A 19,938-nucleotide genomic window follows, 5' to 3' on the forward strand; every position below is an offset into this window, starting at 1 on the left:
CTAGGCGTGTGTCAGAGTTGGCGGCTTTGTCACATAAAAGCCCCTATCTGGTTTTCCATGCGGATAGAGCAGAATTGCGGACCCGTCCACAATTTCTGTCGAAAGTGGTTTCATCCTTTCATATAAACCAACCTATTGTGGTGCCTGTGGCTACTACTGACTTGGAGGAATCCGAGTTGCTTGATGTGGTCAGGGCTTTGAAGGTTTATGTGGCCAGAACGGCTAGGGTCAGGAAAACAGAGTCTTTGTTTATCCTGTATGCTTCCAACAAGCTTGGTGCTCCTGCTTCAAAGCAAACTATTGCTCGCTGGATCTGTAACACGATTCAGCAGGCTCATTCTGCGGATGAATTGCCGCTGCCAAAATCAGTTAAGGCCCATTCCACTAGGAAGGTGGGCTCTTCATGGGCGGCTGCCCGAGGGGTTTTGGCATTACAGCTTTGCCGAGCGTCTACTTGGTCAGGTTCAAACACTTTTGCAAAGTTCTACAAGTTTGATACCCTGGCTGAGGAGGACCTTGTGTTTGCTCAATCGGTGCTGCAGAGTCATCCGCACTCTCCCGCCCGTTTGGGAGCTTTGGTATAATCCCCATGGTCCTTACGGAGTCCCCAGCATCCACTAGGACGTTAGAGAAAATAAGATTTTACTTACCGGTAAATCTATTTCTCGTAGTCCGTAGTGGATGCTGGGCGCCCGTCCCAAGTGCGGAATTCTTCTGCAATACTTGTATATAGTTATTGCTTCAATAAGGGTTATGTTATTGTTGCATCAGGGTTGACCTGATGCTCTGTTGTTGTTCATACTGTTAACTGGGTAAGTTTATCACAAGTTATACGGTGTGATTGGTGTGGCTGGTACGAATCTTGCCCTGGATTACCAAAATCCTTTCCTTGTACTGTCAGCTCTTCTGGGCACAGTTTCTCTAACTGAGGTCTGGAGGAGGGGAATAGAGGGAGGAGCCAGAGCACACCAGTACCTAAATTCTTTCTTAAAGTGCCCATGTCTCCTGCGGAGCCCGTCTATCCCCATGGTCCTTACGGAGTCCCCAGCATCCACTACGGACTACGAGAAATAGATTTACCGGTAAGTAAAATCTTATTTTCTATCTATCTAGTGGCGTATCTATAATGGGTGTAGTGCACATGGGCCTCCGGGGTCCAGGTGGAGCCACACCACACACCCTGCATCCATTGTTTTCACCTCTCTGGAGTGGCGGCAGCATCTAGTCACAAATCTCCAGGAAAATAGTGCAGCGGACATTTTCCCGGAGTTTTGCGCATGCACAGTAAGGAAATATCTGGGAAAATGACCACTGTGCCATTTCCATGTAGATTTCCACATGCGCAATAGGGTCTGTGCCCCTAGTGCTCAAACTCTATTGCACTGCCAGGCACCGGATGCAGAGGAATGGGGACGTATGGAGGAGGTTGCAGATGGGCCTCCACCTTTGTTAAAATGCCCCTGTATCTATCTATCTATCTATCTATCTATCTATCTATCTAGGATCAGTGGTGTCGGGATTCCGGTGACAGTATCCTGACCGTCAGGATCCTGACAGGCGGTCAATTGACTGCCTCCTATCTATCTATCTATCTATCTATCTATCTATCTATCTATCTATCTCTCTATTTATTTCTAGATCATGTGCTATTATAGTATTAATTTAAAGTACCATAGTTAGAAGCATACAAAGTATTGCGATAGTGGGAGAATATAGTAAATGGCTATGTAAAGAGTTTTCTTAGTAAAGTAAAAGTATTAGACATATCCTCCTCAGTATGAGGAGCTTTAATCAAATATAGTATACTAGGTGCTTCATCGCGCCCTACTGGCGCTCTTCACACCGTCGCAAGGGGCTAAGCCCCCTTAACCCTTGCACGCCTTTCTGGGCTTCAATATTTGTATTATATGGAGTATTACCTGCATTCCTTTGTTAGTGGTTAAATATTGCACAATGAAAGGGCGTGCGATGGTGAAGGAGGCGCAGCCCCTTGCGACAGCGTGAACAGCGCCTGCAGAGCACGATGTACAGAATGTAGCAGGTGCGGGGGGACTGCGGATGGGGGAGGGTGTCTGTAGATGCTGTGGGTGGAGGCGGGTGGATGCGAGGGGGGGCCCGGATGGGGAAGGGTCGGGAGGTGCTGCGGGTGGGGGATGGGCAGAGGAGTGGGGGCTGCGGATGGGGAAGGGGTGCGGAGGCACTCCAGGTGGGGGTGGGGCAGGGGTGCTACGGGTGGGGGAGAGGCAGGTGCGGGGATGTTGCAGATGGGTGAAGAGTTCTGGAGGTGCTGTGGGATGGGAAGGGGCTGAGGTGGGATAGGGGGTCCGGAGGCACCTCGGGTGGGGGAGGGGCAGGTGCGGGTGGTGCAGCGGATGGGGAAGGGGGTCCAGAGGCGCTGCAGGTGGTGGAGGGGCGGGTGCGGGCCGGGGTACCGTGGGTAGGGGAGGGGTGGGTGGACCGCGGATGGGGGAGGGTGTCTGCAGATGCTGCGGGTGGAGGGGGGGCAGGTGTGGGGGAAGACATATATGGGGGTGGATGGTGGAGGGGGTCTGGAGGCACAGCGTGTGGGGGAGGGGTGGGGTGCCGCATGTGGTGGAGGGGAAGGTGCGGCGGTGTGGTGCATTGGGGAGGGGTCTGGAGGCACTGCGGGTACTGTACCTGCCAAAAAGGAGGGTATGCAGTAACAGGGCCAGGACAGGGGTGACAGGGTCAGAACAGGGGTAAAGGGGCCAGGACAGGGGTGACGGGGCCAGGACAGGGGCGACGGGGCCAGGACAGGGCCGACGGGGCCAGGACAGAAATGAAAGGGACAGGTCAGGGGTGACAGGGCCAGGATAATGGTGACAGGGCCAGGATAAGGGTGACAGGGCCAGGATAAGGGTAACAGGGCCAGGATAAGGGTGACAGGACAGGGCCAGGATAAGGGTGACAGGGCAAGGCCAGAGGTGACAGGGCCAAGACAGAACACAGGGCACGGGAGAGATTGGTATTAGGGACAAAACAGTGGTGACAGTGACAGACAGATGTGTATTACCGGAGTCACTGCTGTTGGCTGCTGCTGTTCCACTCCAACCTGTTGGGATCTGATGCTGCTGCTGGAGACTGGGCAAGGCTGACTCTCTCAGGCTGGAGTCCTGCTTCCTCTGCCCGCCCGCATCCCTCCTCCCACTCCTCAGTCACACACCGCGGACCTCGCGCGGCTGCCGGGCACTGTGGTAAGGGGAGACTGGGAGTGACTGGTTAGCCCCCAGGAGATGCTGCGGCTGGAGGGAGGAGGGGGTCGGAGCCTGCAAGCAGCGCGGACTTCTGCAGCGCTGCCCGCCGGCTAAAGTGTGAGAAGGAGCTGGGCGCACCTCACCGCGGACGACAGCGCTGCAGCTAGCGGTGAGTTTGCCGGGGCTGGAGATGACAGAGGCGGTATGGAACCTGCACAGCGGCAGGTGCCCCACAAAACTGCAGCTAAGAAGCGTGGAGTGTGGGGGGTCAAGCACACAGTGAGCCGATGCCCGTCTGTCTGTTCGGCATACCCCCTCACACACCCCCATACCTCCCAACTGTCCCGATTTTCGCGGGACAGTCCCGTTTTTTTGGGTCTGTCCCACCCGTGGGCCGCAGTGTCCCGCGGTGTTTGTGTGTGTGGGGGGGGGGGGGGGGGGCAGTTGGGAAGCTCCTGTACTCGCTGTTCTGCTTAGCAGAGCAGCGGTGAATAGACGCTGTGCGCATGTGCACAGCGTCTATTTAGTGGAGACAGGTGGAGAGGGGGCATAACAGCAGCTCACAGAGCGCTGGGCATGCCCCCTCACTGACGCAAACGGGGCGTGGCTCGATATATCGGGTCCGCTGCAAAGCCACGCCCCTTTTCATTGGCCACGCCCCTTTTCGCAGCGCGTGTGTCCCTCCTTTTGCCTGAAGAAAGTTGGGAGGTATGCACTCCTGCCTGTGCCATGCCCATACCATCTGCTTCTGCTCCTAGTCTCCTATAGATTTGCCCAGATCTTGTCCAGCGTTGTGACTCCACCCAACGTTAGCAAATGAGGCACAAAGTCACAGATCTGGGCTAATATATAGGAGATACTCCAGTACAAGTAAATGTATCAATGTTTAAAGAAATATCCTCATATATTTGTCTTAATACAGATTTGTAGATCCTACACCAATACAGTACAGTGTATTTACACACAGATAATAATAATAATAATAATAATAATGACTCAAGGCGCTTAACAGATACATAGCATAATATAGTACAGAAAATAATGAAGTACAGAACAGCTTTTCATAAAATACAGAAGCATGTAGATACTAAAGGGACATTATGGAAATGCTTGAGTAAACAGGAAAGTCTTGAGTCTACTTTTGAAGGATTCTATAGTTGGGGCCTCTCGCACTGTGTAGGGAAGTGAGTTCCATAGAGTCGGAGCCACATGACTAAAAGCTCGACCCCCAGATGAATTACGGGAGATTCTAGGTACTGCTAAAAGTCCTTCATCTATAGATCGCAGTAATTGAGTGGGGCAGTATGGAATCAGAAGCTGCTTCAGGTATCGTGGGCCCTGGTCATGTAGGGCTTTGAAACTCAGTAAGGCAATCTTGAAGATAATTCGCCATCTTACAGGCAGCCAGTGAAGGGAGTAGAGGATGGGTGTTATGTGGCTAGAGCGGTGCTGGTTGGTTAACAGCCTAGCAGCTGTGTTTTGCACCAGCTGTAAGCGGTGCAATTATTTTGCTGGGAGACCAAGGTAGAGGGCATTACAGTAGTCTAATCGAGATAATACAAATGCATGTATGACTTTTGGCAGATCACCTGAGGGAATTAAGTACTTGATTCTGGCTATGTTCCTCAGGTGAAAGAATGAGGATTTGATTGTGGCTGATATCTGATATTTAAGTGTCAAGCCACCATCCAGGACAACGCCAAGATTCCGCACACGATCAGTGGTTTGTAATTCTGAATCCCTGAGTGTAAGTCCAGTTGGTTGGCTATGCTGTAGTCTTATCCTTTGATGTTGCAGTCCTATCATAAGGGGTCTGGGACTCCGGGTCGACAACAAAAATGTCGACACACCTTAGGTCGACGCCAATTGGTCGACACATCTTAGGTCGGCATGGACAAAATGTCGACATGGATAAAAGGTCGACAGGAACAAGGTCGACTTGGAAAAAAGGCGACATGAGTTTTTAATGTTTTTTTGGGGTCGTTTTCTTCGTAGAGTGACGGGGAACCCCAATTAGTGCACCGCGTCCCCTCGCATGGCTCGCTTCGCTCGCCATGCTTCGGGCATGGTGCCTTTGCTCCGCTACCACTTCGCTCGGCATAGATTACCGTTCCAATCGTAGTCCACGTGGATTGTTAAGTATGAAAAGGCTCAAAAAAAGAAAAAAATCGCGAAAAACTCACGTCGACCTTTTTCCATGTCGACCTTGTTCCTGTCGACCTTTTGTCCATGTCGACCTTTTGTCCATGTCGACCTAAGGTGTGTCGACCTTTTTGTTGTCGACCTGGAGTCCGGATACCATCATAAGAACCTCTGTTTTATCCGGGTTCAGTCGCAGCCAACTGGCACTCATCCACTCCTGGAGCTCAGCTAGACAGCCATTTAGGGTTGCTATTGGGTTATGAGTGTACGGAGCAAAGGACAAGTACAGTTATGTATCATCTGCATAGCAGTGGTAGACCAGGTCATGGCGCCTGATTATTCACCCAGTGGGAGCATGTATACTGCACAAAGCATGGGGGACAGTATAGAACCTTGTGGGACACCACATGGCAATGGTACTGATGGTGATGAGTATACTCCAGACGATACTCTCTGTGACCTGCCTGTGAGAAATGATTTAAACCAGTTTAGGACTGTGCCATCCAGTCCACAAAAATGTAGACAGAAATTACATGTTCTGCGTAAAAGTCTCAATTTGTACTGCTTTGTTATTGAGGCTGCAGCTATATTCTAATACTGCTTCTTTCTGTCAGTCTCATGGGGCTGTCACTATGCTCCCAACAACAGATTTTCTGGATAAAGAGATTGATGGGGACAAGCACTACAAGCTCCAGAATGGCAGAGTTTGCTGCAGGAAGCCGGTCCGGCATTCCGGCGTCCAAACCTTTACGGTTTTTACCCAATCCCTAAATGTAATAACATGCAACACGGATGTTCACCATAGTAGGAGCAGAGCTTCACCACATATGAAGATTGTATGGTGTGAAAAAGAATAAAATATTACTTTGGCTTCCCTGAACACTAGTTGTTTTATTAAATCTCACACAAAATTAAAATGTCTTATCAAAGATTATTTTAAAAACAAAACATGTATCATTATAATGTTTGTTTAAGGGGATATAGTACATGCTCTAAAGAGTCTGAAGGGTAATTATAAATAGCTGTAACAGCAGCAATGTTTGCACAATAAAAGGACTAGCACAAGGCCTTAAGGAAAAGTGAATGCTCTGGCTGTAGACTTTGGTGTGAAGAACCTAAGAATTGCCCTACTAGACTACTGTCATCCTATGAATATTCGTTTAGAAGTAAACAACAGCATTTATGTGTTATTTTAGTGAATACCCTACCTTGCCATTTAGGGCATTCATTGCTTCAACTGCATCAACACGATTGTTAAAGTGCACAAAGGCATAATCTCTAATTTTCTTTATACGCTCAACAGCCCCTAATAAAAGGGAAAAAATAAACATAAAAAATTGGCAAAAGTGACAAGTTAAAAAAAAGTGAGACTATAGACATTTATTAATACTGTATTTGGAAGAGGGAAAACAGAATATAAAGTGAACATTTGCAGATTACAGTTCATTTGCCTTCTTTATTAGGAGATTTCTAGATGGGACCAGGGACTAGACTCTTTTACATTATTAATGAATTGTTTTCACAGAGTTGTAAAAGTAACTCCTGAGTTGATTACAAACTCAAAACTTTGAAGTCAGAAAGAAATTCTACATATTCTAACTTCATTGCTATCTCTGCAGTTGATTTGAGAAGCACATAAATAAATAAATACATCTTTTTTTATTACCTAGTTGTTTATCACGTTGTATAGTTCACAGTTCAAAGTTTCAACCTTGAATACTGTAGATTAAATGCTCATGTACTGTATGAATTACCATTTTGTAGCATTCACAGGTAATTTTGAATGCACAATGTTTTATTCATGGTTGTAATTTAACAAAACAATGCGTTATGTACTAAGATAATGTTAATGCCGGCATGTACCTTTCTGCAGCTGTAACTAAATATCTTGCATTTTCTAAATGTAATGTAGGGGACTATCAATGTAATGCAATTAGTAATAAGGGGCTATCTGGATTTATTAATGTAATGTAAAAGCTATCCATATAATATGTGAGCAGGTGGAGACAATTATTAATATGAGTGTTTTAATTAAATATGGGGCTATTACTGTAATATGTGGCTGAGAATGTTAATTTATATATTGTAGGAACTAATAAATTAATGTGGGGCTTCTGTTAAATATAGTCACTAATACATAAATCTTGGTCTTGTTGGGGTCCTATACATTAAGGGTCTGATTCTGAGTTGGATGCAGCTGAGCATGCTTTTAAGTTGCACTTTGCATGTCTCCAGAGTTCCTGCGCATAGAGTTGCAGCTGCAACTGAGATGTACATTTTCAAAAATGTCTTGAAAATGTATTGGGTGTTGACTGGGAGAGGAGAAGAGGGTGACTATGCAGACACAGGGAGATGGTCCATCTTATGGTGTGTTGCAGACATGTCACAGAGGTGCTTGTGAGCTCAGGTGAATAATCGCAAACACTGGAGGCCATACTGTGATGTAGACTAGAAGCTGCACCTAGCATGGTGCTGGTGCAACTTCTATGGTGCGCCTGATAATTCATCTAAAGACGCACTGAGCAGATATTTGAGCATCTAAAGACAATCAAAGAGGGCGACTCAGTAATTGCACAGTCAGACGCATGGCTGTACACCAATGAAGTGCTTGCGGTGTTACTTGCATAAAGAAGCAATACCGGCAAAAGACGCACACATGGATGCTACAGCGTCTGACTCAGAATCAGGCCCCAAATGAAACTATTATTAATGTAAGATTGAGGTTGGCTGGGGATGGAGGACTAGCGTACTTACTAATTACACAAGATGAACAGTACCTAAGGCAAAAATTAATTCCAGGAGGTGAATAGTAAGTAAAGCAAACAGTAACAGAATTTAAGATATCAATAGCAGATAGTGAAAACAGGTAGGAGAGAACATCTCAATCTGATACCTACAGTATTCTGATTCTGGTGGGACTGTCCTGACACCATATGATCGACATGCATTAGGTCAACAGGTGCAAAAGGTCGACTGAAAAGTCAACATTGGTTAAGTTTGACAAGTACAAAAGGTCAACATGGACAAAAGGTTGACATGGTTATGGTTGACACCAAGATGGTCAACACATGTTTATTGTTTTTTTTTCTTAATTCACCACGCTTCGGGCAAGGTGGCTCACTCACTCTCCTACTGTTGTATTTGCCACAGGTTATTCCCAATCATAGTCCACGTGGATAGTAAATCAAGCAAATGTTGGGAAAACATGTTAAAAATCCCCAAAACATGTGTTGACCATTTGTGAGTCGACCACTGTCATGATGACCTTTTGTGCCTGTTGACCTTTTATACCCATCGACATTTAGCACTGTTGATCTTTCATCTGTCAACCTTTTGTACCTGACAATGTTTTGTACATGTCGACCTAATGCATGTTGACAATATGGTGTTGACCTATTGACTGTCTAACTAGACAGTGTAGATCTATCGTCCGAATACCTCCCTGCCAGCAGCTCAGAGTTCTCCATTGCACCAAACAGCAGCAGCTCATGCTTTTGCTCCATGGTTTGGGAAGTCTCTGCACAATTTTTGTTATTACTGGCAGCCATCCGCATTCTGCATAGAGTTCTTTCCCATATGGAGCATCACATTGGGCAGCTTCTGTGAAGACCAGAGCCCTACTCCACTGGTTACTGCAACAGGTAGGACCCACCAAGGAGGGTAGAATTGTGTGTAAGCGCATGTGACAATGGAAGAGTGCAGAGCACATATACTCTCAAACTCATTCCACTCTCCCCTTATAACATATTCCCCCACAATAGTCCCCATGTCACATATGGGGGTGGAGGCCAAGCACAAATTCTACACAAAGAATCACTAAATTCATAAAATGCTCTTTCTATATAAAATAACTGTGGCCTGAAAATGCATGGCGGAAACACTGCATGGGTTTGCCACTCCCTCTCCACTGGCTAAGCACAACCCCTTCAGTGATGCACCACCACTTGATGATGATACATGTTATTACATGGGCTTCTAACATTAGTTCCCCAAGCCTGGACTTCATGCCACTGTCCAAGACTGAATGATTTTTCCGCACCCACTCCTGATTGTCAGCGGTTTTAACTCTGTTGAGCCAAAAACTTTTTGCGATATACATTTCAGACTGCTGTCAGTGAGTCTATAATATAGTGATGTATATGGGCACTATATACTTAAAGTCATGTAGTTTGTGCTGCTTAAAATAGGTGCTAAATTGTTTCTTCACCTGTAGATACCTGTAAGGTAAACTTTACTAGAGAGTGTACCTAGGGCCACAAAATGGGGAGTGCATGTGGTGCTGCTGCCCAGGGCACAAGACCATAGGGGCAGCATCATCATTGCCCCACGCCACCTGCATTTGGCTGCAGGGAGCCTGAAAAAGGACATAAGATGCTCCAGGCAGTGCTCTTCTTCCTGGTGCTAGTGGCACTGCAAAAAGGGCAGAAAATCACTGTAGTACAGGACTGAGAGGACCAGCCAATGACTAAAGATGGCTAGCTATTATACAGCAACCTCAAATTTAGAAAGCGCTAAGCTCTTGTGTGTGTCAGCTGTGCAGCTCCTTAAAAATACACCTCCTCTCAATTGTGCACTGCTGCTTTCAATATTGGGTTTGTTGAGTCCCAATAGTTTAAATATAAATCAAAGAAAAAAGTTGAAAGCGCTGTCCACAATAAAAGAGTTTTTTATTTGATTAAAAAATTATAAAATCACTATTCACATATATCCTTATCAATACTGATCTAAAGGTTTAGACATTGAAACATATTACGAACCATAGCTGTTTTCCAGTGGTACCTATTAGTGAAACAGTTTAAACACAGTGGGTAACTTGCATTAAATTGACACACTCTACATCTAATTAAACACTTGTGTTAGATGTCATATACTAATCCACTCAGTGTTTATTCCTTTTTGATGGTTCACTCCTTTAAGCAGCCTCCTATAAACGTAATTGGAAGGGTTAAATGTTCACAGTCCCAGACATATCCGGAGAGATATGTTCACCATGAATCTGAATTATATATCTCCTCCCGCTGGGACAATAATACATCCAAAGCCACAGATTTAGAGCACGCAATATCAGAATTAAGGAGATAAAGTAGCTACTTTTCTTAGTACAATCCCTTAATTGGCGGCTGTTAATACTGAATAAATTGCCGTTCTGACGGGCGTCCCCGTCTGGTGATAGAGTTAATTATATACAGTAGAACTCCTGTTTATATATGCATGCTCCACAGTTCATTCGTGAGTTCTTATTCAATAAATGGAGGCCGCATGCACGGCTGATCTCACCCCTGTTCTTGTTCAGCCTCAAGTCTTTTTGAATATGATGCTACAAGCTTGGCACACCTATCTTTGGGCAGTTTCGCCCATTCCTCTTTGCAGCACCTCACAAGTTCATCAGGTTGGATGGGAAGCATCGGTGCACAGCCATTTTCAGATCTCGCCAGAGATGTTCAATCGAATTCAAGTCTGGGCTCTGGCTGGGCCACTCAAGGACATTCACAAAGTTGTCCTGAAGTCACTCCTTTGATATCTTGGCTGTGTGCTTAGGGTCATTGTCCTGTTGAAATTTGAACCATCACCCCAGTCTGAGGTAAAGAGCGCTCTGGAGCAGGTTTTCATCCAGGATGTAAAATGCACATGTTATATCTGCCCCCCCTGCAGTGCACATGGGGGGTAATTCCAAGTTGATCGCAGCAGGAATTTTGTTAGCAGTTGGGCAAAACCATGTGCACTGCAGGGGAGGCAGATATAACATGTGCAGAAAGAGTTAGATTTGGGTGGGTTATTTTATTTCTGTGCAGGGTAAATACTGGCTACTTTATTTTTACACTGCAAATTAGATTGCAGATTGAACACACCACACCCAAATCTAACTCTCTCTGCACATGTTAAATCTGCCTCCCCTGCAGTGCACATGGTTTTGCCCAACTGCTAACAAAATTCCTGCTGCGATCAACTTGGAATTATCCCCATGGTTTTGTCCAACTGCTAACAAACCTGCTGCTACGATCAAGTATGAATTAGCCCCATGGTTTTGCCCAACTGCTAAAAATTTGCTGCTGCGATCAGCTCTGAATTACCCCCATTGTGTGTTGAATTTTGAGTGGAAAAAATGAATTTATTCCATATTGGAATAAGGCTGTAACATAACAAAATGTGGAAAAAGTGAAGCGCTGTGAATACTTTCCGGATGCACTGTATATGAAAATGTATATATGTGGGTCTTTTACAAATTAACATAACATATTTATTCATATGTGGGCAAAGTTTTTAAGGATTCGGTGTAGATTATTTTAGATTTATAATATATCTTAAAAACTGGGAAATTGTTGTCCTAAGAATGTGGTACTTTGAGTTCATCATTTTAGCACATTAAAACAACATGAACAGTTGCACTGCGTACCTGGTTTGATGTTATTGAACTCTTTCTCTATTGTCTCCTCTGTTGTTGTGAGCATAAGATTTCTTACATATAGAATCTTAACTGATGACATTGTATCTTCATCTACTTCAACTTCTGGTTCTGCCCAGTCCACAGCAATTGGATGACCCCATAACTGAATGCGCCCTGTACAAATAAAAAATAAACAAAACAAGAAAGAATGTATTGAGAACTGGCAGGATATGAAAAATACAAAATACAAGTGACATACAGACATGTACAAATTTGTTGGTACCCTTCCACAAAAAAGAACAATCTTTATTTTTCTCTGAAATAACTTGACAAAAGAGACTCAAAGTCACAAAAGTAATTGGCATCCATCATTGTTTAGTCCAGATTTAACATAAATTTGATTTTGCATTTGATTTTTTTTATTGAACAGAATATTTAAAGTAATAAAACAAATGAAAATGGCATGAACAAAAATGATGGGACCCTTAAACGGGAAGCAGTCAGGATCCTGGCTGTCGGTATCCTGGCAGTCAGAATATCAACGCCAGAATACTGACCCCCTTCTGAATGCTGACACCGGCATCCAGAAGCGTACAATATCCCGGCGCCGGAATACCGACAGCCAGGATCCCAAACAAGGAGACACCAGGCCGCAAGTCAGGTAAACCATGGGGGGGGGGGGGGGGGGGAAAGAGTTTAGGGGTTAGGCTGCATACCGGGGGGTTAGGGTTTGGCTGCGGGTAGTGGGGGTTAGGGTTAGGCACCCCCTCGGAGGGTTAGGCTGCAGGGGAGGGTTAGGTTTAGGCTGCGTGGATGGGGAGTTAGGTTTAGGGACCTATGGGGGGGGGGTGTTAGGGTTATGCACCAAGGGAAAGGTTAGGGTTAGGCTGTGGGGAGGAAGGCTTAGGGGGTTGGGGGGAGGGGGGAACACTCCTTACTCATCCCTGTCAGAATATTTACAATCGGGATCCCGGCATCTGTGTTACAAGCGCCGGGATCCCAAGCGCCGGCTAATCATACTGATCCCCCTTAAACTAATATTTTGTTGCATAACTTTTGGAGGTGATCACTGTAATCAGGAGATTTCTGTAGCTCCCTGTGAGACTTCTGCACTTGTCAACAGGTAGCCTGGCTCACTCTACCTGAGCAACCTGCTCCAGCTTTCTCAGGTTTGATGGGTGCCTTCAACTAACTGCATATTTCAGCTCTTTCCATGGATGATTAATAGGATTTAGATCGAGGCTCAAAGATGACTACTTCAGAAAAGTCCAATGTTTTGTTCTTATCCATACTTGGGTGCTTTTAGCTGTATGGTTTGGATCATTGTTCTGTTGTTTGCCTATTACCTGCGACAGAGATGGAGCTTCCTGAAACTGCACAGTACTTTTCACTAGAGAATGCCTTGATAGTCTTGGCATTTAATTGTGCCCTCCACAGATTCAAGGCACCTCATGCCAGGAACAGCAAAGCAGCCACCAAAACATAACAAAGCCTTTTCCATGTTTCACAGTAGGTATGGTGTTATTTTCTTTCACAGCTTAATATTTGAAAGTATTGTGAAAATACAGCTGATGTGACTTGCCAAAAAGCTCCAGTTTTGACTCTATCTATCCAAAGGACATTCTTACAGACGCATTGTGGCTTGTCAATATGTATTTTAGTAAGTTCCATTCTGGCTTTTATTATGTTGTTTCTTTAAATGTTGAGTCCTCCTGAGTCTTCTTCCATGGAGCCCACTGTTGCTCAAGAAGCATTGAATGCTGCAGTCAGACGCTGATGTACCTAGACCTTGGAGTTCAGCTTGTATCTCTCCTTAGCTGTTTTTCTACCATTCTCACAAACCCTCTTTTTAATATGGGGTTGATTTTCCAATTTTCCTCGACTTTTAGGGAGGTTGGCTACAGTCCCATGGACTTTAAACTTCTTAATAATATTTCCATGATCAGTGTGGTGCACATACCAAACAGCAGAGTGACTACAGTACTTTTATCTGTTTAAATAACCTGAATGACTGACCAGAAGGTTAAAGACATGTGTGATGCTAATTCAGGAAAGCAATTAGATTACTATCCAATCCAATTTTTTTTTCTCCTAAGGGAGACAACAAATCTGTCCGGGCCAATGTAGAGTATCTTTTGAGAATAAGCAATAATTTATCTCTTTTTTTTTTTCATACTATGACAGCAATGACATGCAGGTACTGTATACATGAGACAAAAGCTTTTAATTTAGTCACTTTTCAAGAAAAATTAAACATTGTTGAAATAAGCTATAAGGGTGCCAACAAATTTGTCCACGTCTGTATATACAGATATAAACTCCTGTAAATTATACCAATATAAACAGTGTTTAGTGATGCCATCACCAGGTCCATATTTGTCTTCTCCTTTCCCAAATGACATGGTTTTGTGATTATTCAACAAATCTGGCCACAGAAATCACTTAAACATAGCGTTAGTGAGGTCACTTTAGCTGTTCCTTATTATTATCATCTTTTATTTATAAAGCACCAACAACATGCCCAGCACTGTGCATTGTGGGAAACATAACAAAGGTGACCTACAGTACACAGGCATACAGCATATGGTAAAGATAGCTGTGCCCAGATGAGCTTACCATATTAGTGGTACTGGGGAATCAGTATGATTTACCGGTGGGCGTTATGCCAGCTGTCCATGTTCCAACAGCGACATCCCGCCCGCCAGAATGCATCGGGTGAGCGCAAAGAGTCCCCATGCAGTCTCGATGCGCTCGTCAAGCTGCAGGCTCGGTGGCCACAGAATCTGTTTCCACTCTATGACACAGTAGTGTCCATTAGTCACATTACACCACACAGCACTGTCCGTCAGTCACATTACACCACTAAGTGTGCCCCAGTAGTTGTGCCCCCAGTAGATGTTCCCCCATTAGATATGCCCCCTGTAGATGTGCCCCCAGTAGTTGTGCCCCCTGTAGATTTTCCACCAGTAGATGTGACCCCAGTAGATGTGCCCCCTGTAGATTTGGCCCCAGTAGATTTGCCCCCAGTAGATGTGCCCCCTGTAGATGTGCCCCCAGTAGATGTGCCCCCTGTAGTTATGCCCCCTAGTAGTGCCGCTTACACACACAAATAAAGAAACAAACCACAATACTTACTGGCCCCACTCCTGCTTCTCGACCGTTGCAGCCCTCCGTCTCTGGTCGTACGCTCCTCAGTTCTATGAGAGAGGCGCCATGACGTCTCTCTCATAGCACCGCATAGACACTAGAGGTCAATTAGGACCTTTAGTGTCTGTCTGACAGTGGTACCAGCTGCAGCGGGCGCCCACACAGCCCACGGCGCCTGCTGCAGCCGGAGTGCGGGTGGGTGGCAGCTCCTGCAGGGCATCTGAGCCCGCAGGCCGCAGCGCCCTGGGCACAGGCCCGGCTTGCCCACACCTGGAAACCACTCCTGTCTATGATACAACATACTGTACACAGATTTTTTTTTTTCAATTTAAGAACAAAAATGAATCTTCAATCATACAGTTTAAACATGCAAAAGCTTAAATGACATCTGATTTCATTACATAGAAGAAATTGTATGCCCTACCTGGTAATAGTTTTCGTCTGGCCATAGCTGCAGCTCGATGACTTTCATATTCTACAAAGGCAAATCCACGATTCTTAGATTTGTCTGCAGCGCTGGGATAGACGATCACATCAAGTACACCTTCTGTTACTTTTTTCATCTCCACTAGGATTTCTTCTCTCTTCTTTGTCTTTGGGATACCACCAACAAATAATCGGCAATTGTCTACACTGGCACAGACACCCAGCAGTCTCCCGTTTCTGCAGTACACAAGTTTGTACCTTTGTTTTATTAATGTAAACTAAAATGATCTCATAACTATTCATGAAGCCAGAAGAAAAGTTTCCACTGTCCCTATTTAAATCACCATATATAGTCTTAACAACAGTATGGGGTTCATAGCTAGCCTATTACCAAAAGTGCTTCTATAATGTAAATGACCTAAATAGTAATGCAAGCATGTTGGTTCACACTTGCTATTCTTACTGTATAGAACTTTTAGTAATTTATCTTGTAGGCAGTAAAAGCAACAATGGGCCCGATTCAGCATGGATCGCAAAAGTGCTGAAATTGCTATTACGGATTTAAACTGCTATCGCAGTCCAAGTCCTGGCGGAGGTAGGGGAAGCGAGGCATCGACGCGCCATACGGAGGGTGCGGTCCGGCCAACAGAGGACTGTACGGACCGTTTGTGGGGCGAGCCACAGCAGCTGCGTGACGTCACATGCAGCCACTGCGACCTGAAATATGCCTTCGCATTTTAGTGGTGAATGGGACCCAGCGTGCGGAGCGGCCTTGCCCAGTACTGGGCAGCACCCCGCATTCTAGAAACATGAGTTTCTCCCAAGACTACAACAATGCTGAATTAGGCCCAATGTCAAGTAACGTAAGTGTGTTTGCCAAAACCTCATTGATAAATAGGGAAGAGCATGTACATGCTGGTTTACAGTGCATTATTCTTACCGAATTTCATAATTATTTAGCTGTTTGATTGCGTTCCTGGCATCCTGTCTGTTAATGAATGTTACAAATGCATATCCCCTATTATTTCCATTGAAGTCCATCATCATTCTCATTTCGTAGACTTTTCCTATCTGTGAAGACAAAATTCCATAATAGGGCTATGATACAGAAAGTAACCAGAAGCATGTTCAAAGGGATCCTTTACTAGAAATGCCAAGCAGCGCACTGTAACTTACTGCATTGAGGATATATATTACATAATGAAGGAAATAAAAATGATGGGAGTCAGATATATTTGCTACATTTAATTAACATACAACATACACACAATAGTAATTAGGAAAATATCAACACTTTTTCACAATTAAAAAGGTCTGATTAATGCCTTGGGTTAGTTGCAGCAGTGTAGTATAATTGCATGCAGTTACTTATAACAGGCTGACGGCAAGAGGTGGATGCTGCTGCGTACACTTTAGCGTCTGTTGCCGGAACAGCGATAATATGCAAATGCTAATCTCAGCCTTCCCCTAGTGTACTAGCATGCGCCTGAATGTGTATGCCGAGACACTAACTGTCAGTGCTGCCAGCGCACACAGTAACACCGCCAGTGCTTCCATACAGTACACCAACAGTGCACCATCGACGCTGCCCTATGGCAGGTGCTCTGTCTATGACATCTGTGGAAGTCATGGAAATAGTGTAATCATCAAAATAGCGTGTGCTTTGCGCGAGCCTCAGAATAAGGCCCTGAGTCTCTTAGCTGCCAACTATTGGACTCGGCATAAATTTACCCATCTGAAGATCCTTAGCGGTAATGTGTTGCAGAGCAGGATATCAGAGTGTTGAATAATGGAAATCCTCCTTATTAGTGCAGACCCTGTGAGTGCACATAGATCCTCACTACAGTTAATCGCCAGGATATTGTGGATGAGAGCTGCTCAGGATGCTCAGAGTAGAGGGGAACAAATGCTATAGCCAGGTCTGTATGATGCATGATTGATTACATGTACTATAAGCCGCAAGAGGCTTATACAGCGTGGAGCAGAGCAAATGCTTTGCTGGGTCCTTGAGACGCGTAGTCAGAGACAGTATAAGCCATATATACAGTATATATAAGCCTGACATGTTTCGTTGGGTGACCAGTGACTTTTCAAAGCATAAGATTGACTTTGTCAGCTGATCAGACAGAGGCGCACTATCCAACAAATTCCCTATGTTTTTACCTAGGAGTATAGAATCTTGTGGATCTTCACAATTTATAATACAGATACATAGGGCTTGATTAAGTGTTGCACACAATTCATCATCATCTGTGGCTGTCTTGCGCGCTTGGAAATAAATGCGGATCTCCACATGTATTCAGAGTTGGCCGCATCCAGGTAACCATTAATGATAGTAGCTATCAGTGCAGCACCAGCCCTATCTATGAGCAAGAGATTATTCTGAAATGAGAAGGATCTCTGCATACACTCACCTCTGAATAACCGGCAATTCCATCTACACACCAATGGTACGCCCATGGCACAATTATCCTATGTGCAAACGCACAGGTTCCGCCCAGGTACACTCACTGAGCTTTGAAGCTGCAGCTAAGATACATATGGCATTAAATTCCCTGCAGTTGCTCAAAGTTGCAGGCGCAGATTCATGTGCAGTTGCTAAACATTTGTCTGCAAAGTGGATTTGAATGCAAATCTTTATCGGGAACATAATCTTCAAACAGTCTAGAAGACACTACATCACATTTTCTTTTCCCTTATTTTAGGTTTGTCCAAGGGTTTGTAATGAGACTAAGGGGGAATACAATTATATGCGAATGGACGAATCAACAGTTGCCGTAGCTCTTCAACGCCAGCAATAGCAGCCCGATCTGCCCCCCTTAGCCCGGCCGGCCAAATGCCAGATTTGCCTAAAAGTGCTTGCTGTCTTTGGGGCAGTGAGCACTTTTGAGCGAGATACCCGTCACCGTAAAGTGCAGCACACAGATTTGCTGGGCAAATACATCAGTACTTAAGTGAATTCCCCCCTAAGGCTTTGTCCCATTTTTGATACTGTAAGCTGGATGACCACTGTCTCAGAAATCAGACTGATACACCTGAACAAACACTGGTGTGTTTTAGTGGAATCCAAAAAGAAGAAAAGGGTGTCTTCATCTCATAAGTTTCCAAATATTAGTTTCAAATATATGGTGGCCCCATAACGCATACTAACCTTTCAAAACACATTTTAGCTTTTAGTCCACAACTATACCTCAACAACCTATGACATGGTTAACTGTATTTGCGCTATAAATCTACATTTATGTAAAAATTTGGAACATTGTTATTGTAAATTATTCCATTGCCCAAAACATTTTTTTTTGTGAATAAATGCCTAGGTGCATATATGGGTTCACTACGGCTGGCCGGCGGTCGGGCTCCCGGCGACCAGCATCCCGGCGCCGGGAGCCCGACCGCCGGCTTACCGACAGCTCGGCGAGCGCAAATGAGCCCCTTGCGGGCTCGCTGCGCTCGCCACGCTACGGGCACGGTGGCGCGCTACGCGCGCCACACTATTTTATTCTCCCTCTATGGGGGTCGTGGACCCCCACGAGGGAAAATAAGTGTCGGTATGCCGGCTGTCGGGCTCCCGGCGCCGGTATACTGAGCGCCGGGAGCCCGACCGCCGGCAAACAGAAGACCACCCGCATATATATATATATCTATATATATATATATTTATTATTATTTTTTTGCAGCAGATAGGTGCTATTACACTTTTGTGACCTTCATACAGTAATGTAGTTAATTATATAAACCCTTCTCTATTTTTATTGTAGACATATAAATTTACCTTTTCACATATTGGTATAAGTTCATCCTCAAAAAGGTCTCGGGGAAGTTTGCCAACAAAGATCTCACATCCTCGTTCCGGCGGTGGGCCGTCCCACCCAGGAGGTGGACCTCCATATCTTCTCTGTCCATTTTCCTGTTGCAGACAGTAAAGCAGGAGCCATCAATGCGTTAACCAAACAAACAGTTGTGCTTTAGTTCTTTGTTTTATTCAAGGAAGACATGAGAGTCCAGGAAAAAGGTGAAAAAGTGTTTTTTGTATGTTAAATTAAATGTTTGATGTTATAAAGCAGCAATGACATCCCACACTTTACCACTTCTGGCATTTTTATAACTAATAGTTTAAATGACTTGCCTGTAGAACTGTGACAATTTATTACAGTTTATAGTTTTTGTTATAAAAGGCAATTATTCCCGCCAGTCATCACATGCATATCGGCGGTTATCATTGTCAAATGCATGAAGATTTTAGCAGTTTTCACCAGGAGAGCTGTCCTTTGCAGTGTGTAGACTTCTGGGTTGAGGACCCAGGAGTCCATCTGGGCATGCGTCGGCAGATGCACACACCACTGAGGGTGCTGGGAGAGATCTAATGTGATCCCTCTCAGAGGGTAAAGCGAATAGAAGCTTATAGACGTCTACTGGGTAACACTATCTAAAGATGGCATTACCCATCAGGTCCAAGCTCCGGAATGTAGCTTGGTTCATATGCGAAAAGTGGCCAAACCTACGAAAAGCGGCATTTTTGTAGGTTTGACCGCAAAACAATGCATCCCGCCCCAAATTCTTAATACTTCCAATCCATACAATGTAATAATCCTTCAATATAGTTGGATTAGCTGCCTAATTACA

At 44.9% G+C, this 19,938-nt stretch overlaps 1 protein-coding gene across 2 annotated transcripts in view; it reads right to left on the minus strand.

Moving 5' to 3' along the window:
• The window catches only part of A1CF (APOBEC1 complementation factor), a 94,874-nt gene that overhangs the window by 42,727 nt on the left and 32,209 nt on the right, over positions 1 to 19,938 (minus strand). For both annotated transcript variants that reach the window (XM_063961730.1, XM_063961729.1), the window contains exons 3-7: positions 19,088 to 19,222; positions 16,256 to 16,386; positions 15,314 to 15,552; positions 11,752 to 11,916; positions 6,566 to 6,663 (exon numbers count right to left, since the gene is read on the minus strand). In XM_063961730.1, coding sequence (XP_063817800.1) covers positions 6,566 to 6,663; positions 11,752 to 11,916; positions 15,314 to 15,552; positions 16,256 to 16,386; positions 19,088 to 19,222 — 768 coding nt within the window. The remainder of the gene's footprint in view (positions 1 to 6,565; positions 6,664 to 11,751; positions 11,917 to 15,313; positions 15,553 to 16,255; positions 16,387 to 19,087; positions 19,223 to 19,938) is intronic.

The sequence above is a fragment of the Pseudophryne corroboree genome, chromosome 3, assembly GCF_028390025.1.
Source record: "Pseudophryne corroboree isolate aPseCor3 chromosome 3, aPseCor3.hap2, whole genome shotgun sequence".
Classification (NCBI taxonomy): domain Eukaryota; kingdom Metazoa; phylum Chordata; class Amphibia; order Anura; family Myobatrachidae; genus Pseudophryne; species Pseudophryne corroboree.